We start from the raw sequence: 14,116 nt of genomic DNA on the forward strand, positions 1-14,116 counted from the left end.
CAAAATGGCTCTTTATTTCTAACATTGGAAATTTTACAAAATGAAATTTAATGTGGAGTACTAACCCATAAATAAAAGTGGAACTCCTTAGGTTGAAGTCTTGTGGAGCCCAGGACCACCAGTATGTTCACAGTAATCCCTGAGATATTTTCATGGTAACCTGGGCCTCTGTGGAACTTGGCTTGAAACCCACTGGTTTGATATTTTGGATTTTTATACATTAATAGTGTGGAAAACACTATACAGCTGTTAGCAAGATGCGTGTAAAGACTCTGATGCCAGATTTGGGTTGCCTGATGCTGGCTGTCTCCAGGAAAGAGGTGAACAGAATAGTAATAGTCAAAGAGGATTTATTTTTATTTGTAATCCTAACTGGTTTTTAAGGAACAGTGTATGTGCATAGCATTTGTGTGACTTGAAAAAATATATGGATAGAAAAAATAGAGCAGGAAGTAAATATAACAGTATTAAGTTACTTTTAGGGGATGGAAATATGAGCAACTCCAACTTTCTTTGTACTTTTCTGTTTTGGGGATTCCCTCTCTCAAATTTCTTAAAGGTAGAAAAGGAATAAACACATTTTCATTTCTTATCAAAAAAGAGATTTCAAACTAGGGGAAATCACTTTGTTTGCTCTTAGAAAAATAATTCTGGAAGCAGTTTTTCAAAGGAAATTAAAAAACGACTGGGAATCCCCTGGTGTCCAATGGTTAGGGCTCTGCGCTTTCACTGCCATGGGCCTGGGTTTGATCCTTGGTTGGGGAACTAAGATCCCACGAGCCTCACAGCAAGGCCACAAAAATTAAAAATTAAAAAAGATGAACTGTTTGTTGATGAGTTAGGAAGCCCTTTGGTTAGTTCTACTACCTTGTCATTGTAGTCACTTTTTTAACACCTACAGGTGCCAGGACCTACGATCACCTCAAGAAGACTCGTGAAGAGGAGCGCCTCAAGCGCACCATGCTCTCTGAGGTCCTCCAGTACATCCAGGACAGCAGCGCCTGCCAGCAGTGGCTCCGCCGGCAGGCTGACATGTGAGGAGTTAGTCCGGGGACACCTTCATGGAGCTTTCGGCCTTTACCCGTATTTTCAGACAGTCCCATGGGTGCCCTACCCTAAATGGCAGAGCTGTAATAATTAGGTAGCTAGAAGAATTCAGAAAACTTGAGCAGGCTGTCTCAAACAGTACAGTACTGACAGTTTTGAGAAATGTAACTGGCCTCCTAGAATCCTACTTTGCTACTTTGGCCTTATTTTTTAAGATTAGTGTATTCCCTTGCCACACCTTCTTCTTCTGTATCTACTGGTGTGATTTTCACTGGAAGATCAAATGCCTGCTTTTTGCTCATGAATGGTCTCTGTGATGTGCCATACCAGGATGTCTTCTTAACAAATCTAAGCAGTTTCCTTCCTGATTTCCTTTCCTGAGTTGTGTACAGTTGGGATAGCCTGTAAAAACATAGTCTAGTCTGTCTCATTACTTCAAAGTAGCTGACCTGATAAATGTTACCCGGGATCATGGGCTTTGGGAATTGCTTTCTTTGATGTGACATAAGTTTAAATTCCTCTTCTTTTTTGTAGTGATTCTGGCCTGAGTCCTTCTGTTCCCATGACTTCGAATTCAGGTAATTATTTTTCAGGCTGGAGCAAGTCACAATTGTGGAGTTTTCATCTTGGGAATTATAGTGACCCAACAAACCCTCCCGCCTTTGTGGGAGCCAGGTGCTTAGGCAAAGGAATGGTGATTGTTATTACAGATTCATAAACATCAGCAAGTTGTTAGAACCTTCATGGCCAAACAGGAACTTCCCTCGGGTTTACAGTACAAAGACGGGGAGGAGAGGACCTCAGACAGGTGTTTTTTCTATTTTACCAGTGTTCACAGGCAGTTTGTTTACTATGATTTTATCTACCACAGACTTCAAGATTGTCTCACAGGGGATAATTTAAAGGCTTTGTATCCTCCATGAGCAAGGAGGCACGTTACTTGCCAGAAAAGTAAGACTTTCTTTATAAGTTGGAGACTTAAAAGTATTTCTCTTTCTTATCTGGCATGTCCTATTTTGAGGTCAGTTTACAGGGCAAGATAAAGCCATATGATATCTGATAATCCTTGCTGCTTGGTAATTAATAAATGGTAGTGTGGGGTGGTATTAGTTGTAGAATGCTGATCTAAGATCATGGTGGTGTTTGCCTGTTTTCTTGGTTATCATTCATCCCTGCTCCATATAGTAGATTAGCCACTTTCCCTGATCAGAACATATAGACCACTCCACTGTTTACAGACTGGATTCGGCAAAAAGATAACCCATTTGTAGTTTTACCATTTTTTAAAGCTGGGAAAAACAGACCTTGTGATCCCATTCAAAAAATCTCCAATTCAGGACCCAGACAGGGCTCAGAGACGGCCACTGCAGGGGTGATATATATATATTTTTTTTTCATTTATTCCTGTGTTTCAACTAATTAGTTTTTAATATTCAGAGGAGAAAAGAGTCTTTTAGGGAATAGCCAAGACAGTTAAGTTTTATAATTTTCTCACGTCCAAATCCTCCCCCAGTCTAAATACAGAAATAAGAAAATTTAACGTTGGCTGATTAAAGTGAATGAATGTACTTGACCTAGCTTCTCTGGTATTTGTGTTTTCTGAACCATTTGCACTCACTCTTGGTTGCTTCCTTGGCGGGCATCAGCTTCCCTCAGCTCCAGTGTTTAGGTTGAGATGACCCTTTGCTCCTTTTCACACTCTTGAATTGCTGCTAAGGCAGTGCAGAGTTGGAAACCTGAATCACTGATCATAACATAGCCTCTTGGAACTGGTAAGGCATTTGAGTGATCATAATCTCCGTTTCAGGGTATTTAGGGTCAAGCTAGGCCTGGGACTGCAGAGCAGCTCCCATTCCCTCTGTCGATATTAAAGGGAAGCCTGTTTCATTAAAGGGAAGCCTGTTTCGTTGCAGAGCGAGCTGTAACAGCCCCTCCCCCTGCTCTCCACCACCTAAGCAGCACCCCGCCCCTGAGAAGTGTAACGTAGTATTCTACATTTTCTTTTGCTTAACACAGCCCATTCACTCAAGTGTACATTCAAAACAAATCCCCAGAGTTGTGCACATCAGGCTTCCCATCCTGGGCAGTGACCTCGTGCTTGGGGCTCTTTCTCAAGGTATGTGAGTTCAGCTCAGCCTCTGCTTTGCCATGTACTGGCTCACTGTTTCTCTGTGTGGGTCTTTCAGGTAAACAGGGTTACTTTGGGAGGAACAGATATTCCCTCAAATAATACATAATGAAGGGCCTTTTGCTGGCGTGACTCTGCCTTTGATCTCAAGGTGAACGGCACCTGGGTAATTGCCATGTCTGCCTGCACTGCTGGCAGAATGGCCAGTGTTAGGGAAGTCTGTCCTGCGGAGTTGTTATTTCCATTCATCAGCTGTCAAAACAGGCAGCATGGGACTTTCTTAACTGGATGACATCTGGGCTGTAGATTTTAGAATCTTCTACTGGGTTAGGAAGAATAATCTTATTTGACTCTGAGGTATGTGTGATTATATGTGCATTTTATCAAGGCAAAGGGCACTTGACTTACTTTTTTTTTTAATTCTTTTCTTTAATCTTTATCTTATTTTTGGCTTTGCTGGGTCCTCATTGCTCTCGTGTGGGCTTGCTTGCTTAGTTGCAGCCAGCAGGGGCTACTCTTCATTGCAGTGCGTGGGCTTCTCATGGTGCCGTCTCTTGTTGCAGAGCACCGGCTCTAGGCACATGGGCTTCAGTAGTTGCAGCACATGGACCCAGTAGTTGTCAAGGACATGGGCTTAGTTAGTCTGCAGCATGTGGAATCTTCCCCAGCCAGGGAGCGAACCTGTGTCCCCTGAGTCAGCAGGCACGTTATCCATGGCACCACTAGGGAAGTCCTTGACTTACTGTTTTTATTTTCAAGTGAACTTTGGGGTACCCGATATATAGTAGTTTTGTACCTAACAGACCTGACCGTGGTGAACTTTGTTACACTTTTGACTCCTGAGGTACTGTCTCTCACAAAATACATGCCTTTTTCTGTCTGTATCTATAGGTAGACGAAGCGCACCGCCCTTAAACCTCACGGGCCTCCCTGGCACAGAGAAGTTGAATGAGAAAGAAAAGGAGGTAACAAAAAGAAGGGGGAGCTGGTTAGAGGAAAGAGAGTAGGGGCCGGTTATTCACTGAGTTGCCGTGAAAAACACATTATAGGATCAAACCCATTTTGCTCTGCTCACATCACACATGTGCACGTTCAGCTCTAGTTATCCTCAAGGTCTCGGTGTTAAGAACCGACCTTAGCAGGTCTCAGGGACTCCTTTCCTCATCACCCTGCCACCGTTCATCTGCTGAGAGAAGAGCATATGATACATAAATCTAAATAATACCAACTATCATTTATTGAGCATTTACCATGTACCAGATACTGTACTAAGTACTTTATTTACTGAATTTAATTTTTTACAAACTTAAAATAACTTATATATGGAAATGGTTATTTCCTATAAGAGTGGGCACTTTCAGAAGTTCTACTCTTATTCCAACAATATGACCATTATTTAAAGATTTTTGAGTTGTCTCCATGGTATGTATATAAACACAAAAGAGGAATCCATCATCATACATAGTCACACATTAATTTTGATTAAAAAAGCCATGACCTACTTTTCTTTTCCACCATAATCACTTAATCACTGGATGTGTCTTCTTATGACTGTTAGCTGTTTCTAAACTTTTAAGTCCAGCCTCAAATGAGTCATCATCAAGCATTTTCCAAATAATATGCAACAACTCTCAAGTCCATTCCAAAGAGGAATTCCTCCTTTGTTCCTGGTGTGCTCTTTTTTATAGTTCGCAAGATGGGTGTCCTCATCTGCCACTCCGTATCAGAAATTCAGGTCAGACAGAACGGAATAGGGGCTAGTATTAGACTTTTATTTTACCCAGTAGGAACAGTGAATATGAGTGTGGGAGGAGAAGGGAGTGTATGTTATATCCACGTGTTGCTGAAGGATTGCCATTCTGATTCAAGTGTGGAATGACCCAGAGTTTCAAGCAGTTTTTTGTCCTTACTCACAAAATGGTGACCTCAGACTGTTCATTGCTGGATAAATGGTAGGTGAACTGGAATTAAACCAGCTTTTTGGATTTTTAGTAGTTAAAGTGACCTCTTAGCAAGATCTCTAGACCTCCTTTCCCTCCAAAGTAGGAAGTGTAATCACAAAAGTAGGGACTATGGGCTTATGCTGATACCAGACATAATGTGATTCACACTTGGGAACCCAAGTGTCAGCACCCCCACCCCGGGCCCTGCGACTCTTCCCTGACAGGCTGGTCCAGAACATGCCGGGCCTCTGCCCCAGGCCAGTCCTCAGGACACAGACTTGCATCCGGGACAAACCCTGGGGAGCCGGCCGATAGGTGCCGCAGCTCTCCCGGCATCACCCGCAGCCTTTTTCTGTCTCCTGAGACTGTTCTCATCAAAGAAAAGATGGAATGGAATGTGGTCTATCCACCAGAAGCTCCTGTAAATAGTTGGAGGTTGATGTCACTCTTTACACTTTATTATGGCTATATCTGCTGGATTAAATTTTAAGACTGACAGATGTTAATGTTCATTAAATTTGCCATGTCTTTCAGCTCTGTCAGATGGTGAGGTTGGTCCCGGGAGCCTATTTAGAATACAAGTCTGCTCTATTGAACGAATGTAACAAGCAAGGAGGCTTGAGACTGGCACAGGCAAGAGCTCTCATCAAGATAGACGTGAACAAAACCCGGAAAATCTATGATTTCCTCATCCGAGAAGGATACATCACCAAAGCCTGAGGCTCCCCAGGAGTGTGGCGGGCCAAAGGACCGCACGGGCATTCTGGAGCCTTGTTTTTGAACTGAATTCTCATTGTGAAAAGAGGGGAAGAACAAAGGAAATCTTCAGTTTTATTAGTGTCTGCTTTCTTCTCCACCCGGCTTTAAAATACTCCTGTTGTTGGTATTGTGCTGCAGAGTTATGTGCTAGATAAGCTATTGTTAATTGTGTGTGGGCATTCATTCCTAACACCTCTTGTAACTAAAACAAGAACCATAGTACCTCACATCACAGTGTTAGTAGAAATAGAACTAAACCAGTATGTAATCCCAGGAGTCCAGCTCAGATCCTTGTACCTGCTTGGGAGGTTGGTTTTCTGAGTATGTTTTGCCTTCAAACGTTACAGATAGATTTGAAATAAAGAGGTTATAGTGAGAGAAAGCTTTCTCTTTCTGTCTGAGGGTTTCTTTTTAAGCTGACAACTCATGTTTATGAGTAGAAAGGAGGAAAACCTCCCCATGATGGTCTTGTCCCAAACTGTACTTTGTTGAATGTCTGGCTCTGTAATCTGCAGTCCGACTGTCTAATCTGCAGAAGACTTTTGAGGAGGTAGCAATGGACATAAAATGTCTCTGTTATTTTTAGAATTGATTAAAATGTTTTGCTACTTAATTTGTGGGTTTGTCAAATATTCTGGTCACTAAAGCACACTTAGGGTGTTGGATGCCCACCTCATCACACTGCACTGCCTGTGCTAACACATGTGTCCTGGGCTCGCCCCTGTTGTCACCGGGGGCTTCCCGGGATACCAGGTCCCCGAGGATGGAGATGATTCAGTTAATTTCAGCATTGTTTGGATGACACCTGAACCCTAGTTTCTCAACGGTGAAAGGGTAGCCTACAAGAAGAGCTACTTTTAAAACAAAAGGAAAGCCCTTTCATGTGTGGAACTCACTAGGTATGAGGGTGAGTGACTCCACCACATCTGAAAGTTGGTCCTTACATCTTTTTGCACAGTAGGAAGCCAAACTCAGAGGGTTATCCCTGTTCCATTGGAAGCAAACAGAATCTTTACAAATTACCTCCGATAGCTGACTGATTCTTTAGTTCTTTCATCATTCAAAATACCTAATTCAAATACTGTATACTTGGTTGGAAATATCGGCACAAACTTTTTGGCTGATGTAAATATGCATGTGGTTTGCTAATGGACTTCATCTAGGGTTTACAAATGAAAAGGAAACTCAGGATCTGAAGGAATTAGAAAAAAGGACTTCGGTATTTTAAAAGGGTGGCTTGTGGTTTTCTTTTTTTGTTTTCTTGACATAGTCCTATTTTTAGAAAACAGTCTATCACCACCATCACCCCAAGTTGATTATAAAGGGATTGCCTCTTTTTTTTTTTAATGCTAAGACTTTTAAAAAATATATTTATTTATTATTTTTGGCTGCACCAGGTCTTCGTTGCTGCACATGGGCTTTCTCTAGTTGTGGTGCTTGGGCTTCTCATTTCTGTGACTTCTCTTGTGGCATACGGGCTCTAGAGTGTGGGCTCAGGAGTTGTGGCACACGGGCTTAATTGCCCTTCAACATGTGGAGTCCTCCCAGACCAGAGATCGAATGCGTGTCCCCTGCATTGGCTGGCAGATTCCTAACCACTGGACCCCCAGGGAAGTCCAGCTTCTTTGAAGTATTGTTCTAAAAGTGCATTAGATGTCAGTGTCGGGTGATGTCCGCTGTAGCCTGAGGTCCTTAATCTTGATTAAGGAAGGCTTCCTGGGAGAGGTGAGGTTTTGAGGCAATGATAAGATGGAGATGAGAGAAATAAAATGGCAGATGGAAGAGGGAGACTGTTCCAGACATCGTGGGTGGAGGAGGAGGTGGAGGCAGCCATGGGAGTAAGGAAAATGGTGCCAAGAGATTTAGTTGGCTAAGACACAAGGGGCAGCTGTGGTGGTTAGGAGTGGGAGGACAGCGGGACAGTCTGATAGAAACCTTGGATCCAGTTGAAGTCTGAAAAGCTGATTGGGGAATCAGATTTGATGAAAATGGCATGGTTGAAAACAGTGACAAAAATAAGGCTGTAATTTCAAAAGACTAGAGTTTAGAAGGTGGGATTGTTATGGTTTTGGGAAACCCAATTTTGCAGAATTTAAAACTTAAAATTCTAGGGGATTTCTCAAACCAAGCCATAATTTTGGGTGAGGAGTACTCAAAAGTAGTCACTACCCTTTTGCATTTATAATAGAAAAGCATTTGCTGATATTTGATGTCGCTAACTAGCTTACTACATTATTTCCTTCTTTCCTTCTTGTCACCAAAGGAAGGCCCTTCTTACTAAAAATGCAGAGCTAGCAAGAACTTTTCAAAGAATATTCCATCCTTCCCCTTTTCTGCTAGATGGGATTGGCCATAAGCCAACTACATTGATACAGGTCTTTCTTGGTCCAGATCATCTCAGAAGAAGGAAAGTTTAAAACTCAACAGTAATAAACAATGAATAAAGATCTTTAACTGTGAAGGATTTTTATTACAATTTAAAGGATTTCTGTTGGAACTTTTTCTTTCTGTCAGTGACCCCTTGTGCTCAGAGACTTTAACAGTCTCTACTGAAACAAACTATTTGTGATTTATCTCTTCTTGGGTTCCAGTTTTCATCCTTTTATTGTTTACACCTCCCCCCACCCCAAGCCCCCATTTTAAATCTGGACTTGGTTAACCAGTCACTGCTAAATGATAAGAACAAACTTCCCAGTTTTGAGTAATGAGATCCTCAGCTTGTGGTTACGGGAAAGCGAAGACGACCAGTGACATTCATCAATAACAAAGTTCTACTTGGGAAGTCATTCAAACTGTTAGGTAGAGTAGGGAAAAGGAGCCCAAAATGGTGGTGGCTTAAAGACAAGGAAGGGAAAAGCCTGCGAAAATAGAACAAAAGAAGGTCTGAGGACCGGAGTAAGGACCTCAGGTAAAACAAACAATGCTCCTGGCTGGCCCAATTTACACAGGACAGGCCCAGGGAGAGAAAAACATATAAAGAGAGGAGCCAAAGCTAGCTCGCTCTCTTTCTCTCTCTCCCCCGCGCGCTGGGGTGCTCTTCTCGTGTCTTTGGATTGACGTGCCCTCACGCCTCGAAGGTGGATTTTCCTGCTATCTTCTAAATAAAATAGAGCTGTAACACTGAGCCGTAACACTGATTTGTCTAAGAGCTATAACACAATCCATTCGAGACCTGAGACCTATAACACAGTCTATCCAAGACCTGAGAGCTCACGGTCTATCCAAGACCTGAGAGCTGTGACATGCCAAGGGGGCTTTAATGTCCGTCACTCCAAATCTTTGTTGTGACGAGACAAAGAGCCGAGGAACATACACTTGCGTGACATCACTTTAGGAAAAATGTAGATATATAATAACTAAAGTTTCCAGCATGATGAGTCAGAAGACCAAACATAGAAGCTTTGGAAAGCTAACTCGTTTGTAACTCCGAAACACCTTGACTGGTTTCCAAGCAAGGGAGCTGTACTGTGTTCTAAACAGCATTCTGGAATATCGCCCATTCTTTGTTTAAAATTTATTAATTTGGCTGTGCTGGATCTTGCTTGTGGCACATAGATAGGGGCTTTAGTTGCAGCACTTGGAATCTAGTTCTCTGATCAGGGATTGAACCCAGACTCCTTGCCCTGGGAGCATGGAATCTTAGCCATTGGACCATCAGGGAAGTCCCTCTTCCATTCATTTTTAAGGATGTCTTTGTAGATACCTTATACACTGTTATTAACACAAAAAGCTTTCCTACACCTTGCATGTACCTGGCTTTTTAATCTGAATTTCTGAAAGTTAGTTCCGTTCAAGAGGAAGCTTTGCTTTCCTTTCCAGTGTGTTCAGCTGGATGCGAGTAACCTCTCCCAGATCGGCCAGAAAGGACCACCTCTGCTACAGTGGGACACTGCCATGTCTGTAGCCTGTGCAGAAGAGGTAGCCCAGCCATAATAAAGACTTTCCCTTCAGTCGGACACAATAACCGGCCCTCTGCATGAAATGTAAGTGATACTGATCTCGGGGTGCAAGGAGAGCCAGAGCAGCCTGGACAGGACGGCAGTGGCCGTGCTGACACGGACACTTGTTTGGGGAGAGGGAACGGTAGTGAAGAGTAGCTTGGAGGTATCTTGGAACCGAAGTCTCCTATCCACGGAGTCCTCATTGGCATTGTATGCTGCTTCTGCAGGCTAGAGGGTGGGGACAGGTAAATCATTTCCCAGAAACTTGGAAAGCCGGTTTTTGTTTCTAAAGGAGGCAGTTCTTTGTCTGTTCATTGTTTGCCTTGTTGCTTTGGCTTCTACCAGTTGAGATGCACTGAGATAAACTGCCCTTTGATTCAACTGACCAGCCTTACAAGGCAAGAGACACAGGTACTTGAAGGATAAATGTCTTGCATCTGTCATTAAAATTCCTTTGTCACTATGAGTTACTTGCTTGGTATGTGTTACGTACTGGGCCCCCTTCCCTGTTAAGAGTAGGAATAAGGAAGTTGAGATAAGAATGTAGAAAATGACCATTAAAATGTTTAATACCCCAAACTGAAAGCTACAAAAATGTTGATTTAATAGATACAGCCTTGAATAGCACCATACCTCCCCTTGTCTTTGAAAGCTGTGGTTAACCTATGCCAGCCCAGATTTGTTTTTCATCTTTCTGGGCTGGGTAATTAAGTCCGAAGCACTTACATTCTACTGTCGAGCACAGGGGATGGATTTCTGTGGCAGCAGATAAACCATTTGATTGAATTAATCTCATGTTCTTAATCAAGCCACATGGTTTTTCTGCTTTCTCTGGCCTCCTGGAGATATTACATGACAGCTTTCAGGTAGTTGGCGATTAGTCTTGTCTTGGTCGAGTTATGTTGATCAGAAGTAGCATCTCAAGAAGTGTGGAGAGGAGAAGGCCTCACAATTGTTTTAAGAAGCCAGCACTTTATTACTAATCAAAGCAAAAAATGCTGAAATGCTGTCATCGCCATTGTGAACTGACAGCTAATTGCCAACTCATAACACTTCCAATGTACCTCTCTCCTCCCCGGAGAGCTTTCCTTCCAAGTACACTCCCCGTATCTGTATTGTTGGCTAACCTAACCCTCTTTTCTCTCACTAAACAATAGATAACTATTTGAATTCCCCGTCCCACCCCCCACCCCCATTATCACAACATATAACATTATTTTAAGAAGTAAAAAAATACTGGGACCTGCACTGTGGAGTTTAATTTTAATGTTCCCAAACAGTATACCCTATTGGAAAACTGAGTTGGGACTAAGTATCTGATGTTCTTATTTCAGTTTCCGATCTTAGGATGTTGTCTAAGATGAAAAAAGCCATTTTCAGGGTAATTTAATCGCTTTTCCCCAAAATCATTGAAAAGGGGTGAAAAGTTCAGAAGTGCCATGAAGACACCAGCTCCCAAGTACCAGGGGCCTCGGAGATGGGTGAACTGAAAGGAACGCTCAGGAGAGGAGGAGAGCACCGCAGTGGGCCAACCGTCACCGCGTGGGCATTTGCTTTGCCTTTGAGAGGTGGAACGGTTTTCCCATACAGTATCCTGTGGGGAGCCTCTTTTTAAGCAAAGTCAAACTGCAGCAGAAAAGCCACTGGACTGGGGGCAGGAGCCAGAGCCCTATTTTTTTTTTTTTTTGCCTAGAGGATGACATCTTGAGATATATATATATATATATATATATATTTTTTTTTTTTTTTACCAAAGGACATTTATCTAAGCTCTAGCCACAGGTAGGTGACAGCAATGTCCATCTTACCTGGCTGCCCCCACCCCCTGCTAAGATCTTTGCCTTGTTTTGGGTGTGCATAGTTTCAGATTCAAGACACCTGTCAGATCTCAGTGAGCATAGGTTTAGCTTCAATGATGTAAAGCAAAACGCTTTGGAGAGCAAAATCTCCCAGGAGTGTCTCCACCCCCAGCAACTGCAGAAAAGAAGGCGTTGGTGGGAGAGAGGGGTGGCTATAGACGTCATTGCATCTTCCAGATCCCAGCTGTGACCTGGCTCAGAGTTTTACAGTTAAAAATAACCAGGGCTTAGAGTTGGGGGGGTGGGGTTGGTAAACTGTTTCGTCTCCATGGAAACAAGGAGGAGGGTGGGGGGAAGCCGAGCCTTGGATTTCCAGCAGATGTGGCAAGAGGGGGCGGATGTAGGGGCTGGGAGTTTAGAAGCCCTCTGGTGAAGGAAGATATCCCTGATTAGCATCCAGATTGTAGTCAGACATTGCTCCAGGGTTCTGGAGACAGAACTGCAGAGGTTATGTTTGTGACAATGTATACATTTTGGGTGGGTGCAGTCCTGTTTGAGGCTTACAATTTCCTGTAACACAGATTTGCTACTATTTGGCAAAGCAGAGAGCAGATGAGCAACACAGTAGGGTAGATGCTGCCTTCTAACCAATCTGGGAACCTCTGCTACACCCCCACCCCTTCAGTTGCCCTTGTTTTTATTTGTATACTCAGGTTTGACATCAGAATATTGTCACAATTTACAACTAGAGGGGGTTGGTGTTTGCAACCTGGGACCTGGGCTAATATGGTCATTAACTCCCTTGCAGTAGGATCAGGTTTTTTCTCTTTGGTATTGTAGGAGATTATGCAAAGTGGCATTAATTACCTAGTAAGTCCTTAAAGTTATCTCTTACCATTTCTGGTATTATTACTACAAGAGGTTACTAACTTGTGGTGGGGGAGGAGGTATTTTATTTTTTCATTTCCCTTTTCTTTGAAGGTTTCCTTTGAAACAATTTTTTCCCCTCAAGAAATACATGAATATATTCTAGTTAAAAAAAAAAATCAAATCCCTCTATTTTCCTTTTTAAATGACGGGTGCATATGCTTTCTTGTTTACCTGTCTGGCATATTGGGGTGACTTAAGTGCTAATTTTTGTACTGCTACTTAATAATAATACAACCTTGGGCAATCTTTTTTAACCCCTCATTTCTGAACTATGATTGATAAAAGCTACCCAACTGTGTTTGATGAAGATAAACGGGATAAATAAAGTATATAATTCACCTGACACCTCCCTTCCCTTCCCATTGAGCCTTTAATATTTTCATTTAACTCCAGCCAGGTATGAAGCAGCCTTTGATTTTCCCTGGTAAATGGTAAATTCACACCACGATAAAGCCTCACAGAGGGACACTAAGCTCTGAAGAACACAGATCAAATGTTAAAATAGGCACAGGTGCATTTTTTCATGGATGTTGTTTATATTGGAATCTTCATCACTGTGCATCATTGCCACAGCCCCAGGGTTGAATTAAGGGCGGAACCTTTCAGAGACAGATAGATAGATACTAAATGTCTAGTTATCCTAGACATGTTGCAATAATATTTCCTTATATAATGCCTAGCTCAAGAAGCTTGAACTCAGGTTACAAAATTGTAGGTACACTGTAAGAAAACTAAAAAGTCAGGCATGGAAGAAAAAAAATCAGAAAAAGATGCTAATAGTTGTTTCGTTAAGTAGTAAAATTAGGGCTGATGCTTTCAGGTCCCTCTCTATCTCTCCTGGGTGTTTTGTTTTTTTGTAATGTGACTTTTTTATAGATGGAAAAATAAATTACATGAGAACTAGTAAGACTGTACAAATAGAAGTTTATAGTATTTTGCAATGAATAATATCTAGTTAATCCTTATGATAGCCATATAAGGCGCTATCTTACATCTTATAAAATAGCACAAGCATTAGGCAAGTTTCTATAGTAAATGAAATATTTTTTTTTATTTCTACCCCTCTTGTTTTGGGGGTTTTTTTGTTTTTAAATATTTTCCACATTTATACAGTTTTCTCCCAGATACCTCGTGTCCACTGTCCCTCTTAAATGTGTGAGAGGACAATAACATCAAGCTTTACTTCCCTGGGGGATTTGCCTTTTTATAGCTATTAATGGCATAGACTCTGGAATTACAGGTATTAGTAAGCAGGCATTCCAGACCCCTGGGACCTGATGACCCCCTGAAATCAAGATGCTATAGACTGGGGAGCCCTGAACACAGCTATCTTCCACTTGTGACAGATACGTCAAATCTGTCACCCATTTGTTAACCAGAAGAAGCAATACAAGTGGAAGATGCAACTATTTGAGGGACTCATAAAGGTCTGATTAGTCTCAGGAGCAGTCATTGCCCAAGCAATTACGGAAAATATTTTTGGAAAGGCAGACATCAGAAGCCAAGCAGAGTAGACGTTTCCACCCTCTTATTTACTGGGTCTAATCAGATCAGCTCTTATTTTGCACA

The 14,116-nt window shown here is 42.2% G+C and overlaps 1 protein-coding gene across 4 annotated transcripts in view; it reads left to right on the forward strand.

Moving 5' to 3' along the window:
- TADA2A (transcriptional adaptor 2A) overlaps positions 1–6,490 on the forward strand; it is a 46,446-nt gene extending 39,956 nt beyond the window's left edge. For all 4 annotated transcript variants that reach the window (XM_061390299.1, XM_061390302.1, XM_061390303.1 and 1 more), the window contains 4 exons: positions 902–1,034; positions 1,582–1,625; positions 4,067–4,140; positions 5,653–6,490. In XM_061390299.1, the coding sequence (XP_061246283.1) occupies positions 902–1,034; positions 1,582–1,625; positions 4,067–4,140; positions 5,653–5,838 (437 nt within the window). In that variant the 3' untranslated portion in view covers positions 5,839–6,490. The remainder of the gene's footprint in view (positions 1–901; positions 1,035–1,581; positions 1,626–4,066; positions 4,141–5,652) is intronic.
- Positions 6,491–14,116: the final 7,626 nt, after the last annotated feature.

Source organism: Bos javanicus, chromosome 19, assembly GCF_032452875.1.
Source record: "Bos javanicus breed banteng chromosome 19, ARS-OSU_banteng_1.0, whole genome shotgun sequence".
In the NCBI taxonomy this organism is placed as follows: Eukaryota; Metazoa; Chordata; class Mammalia; order Artiodactyla; family Bovidae; genus Bos; species Bos javanicus.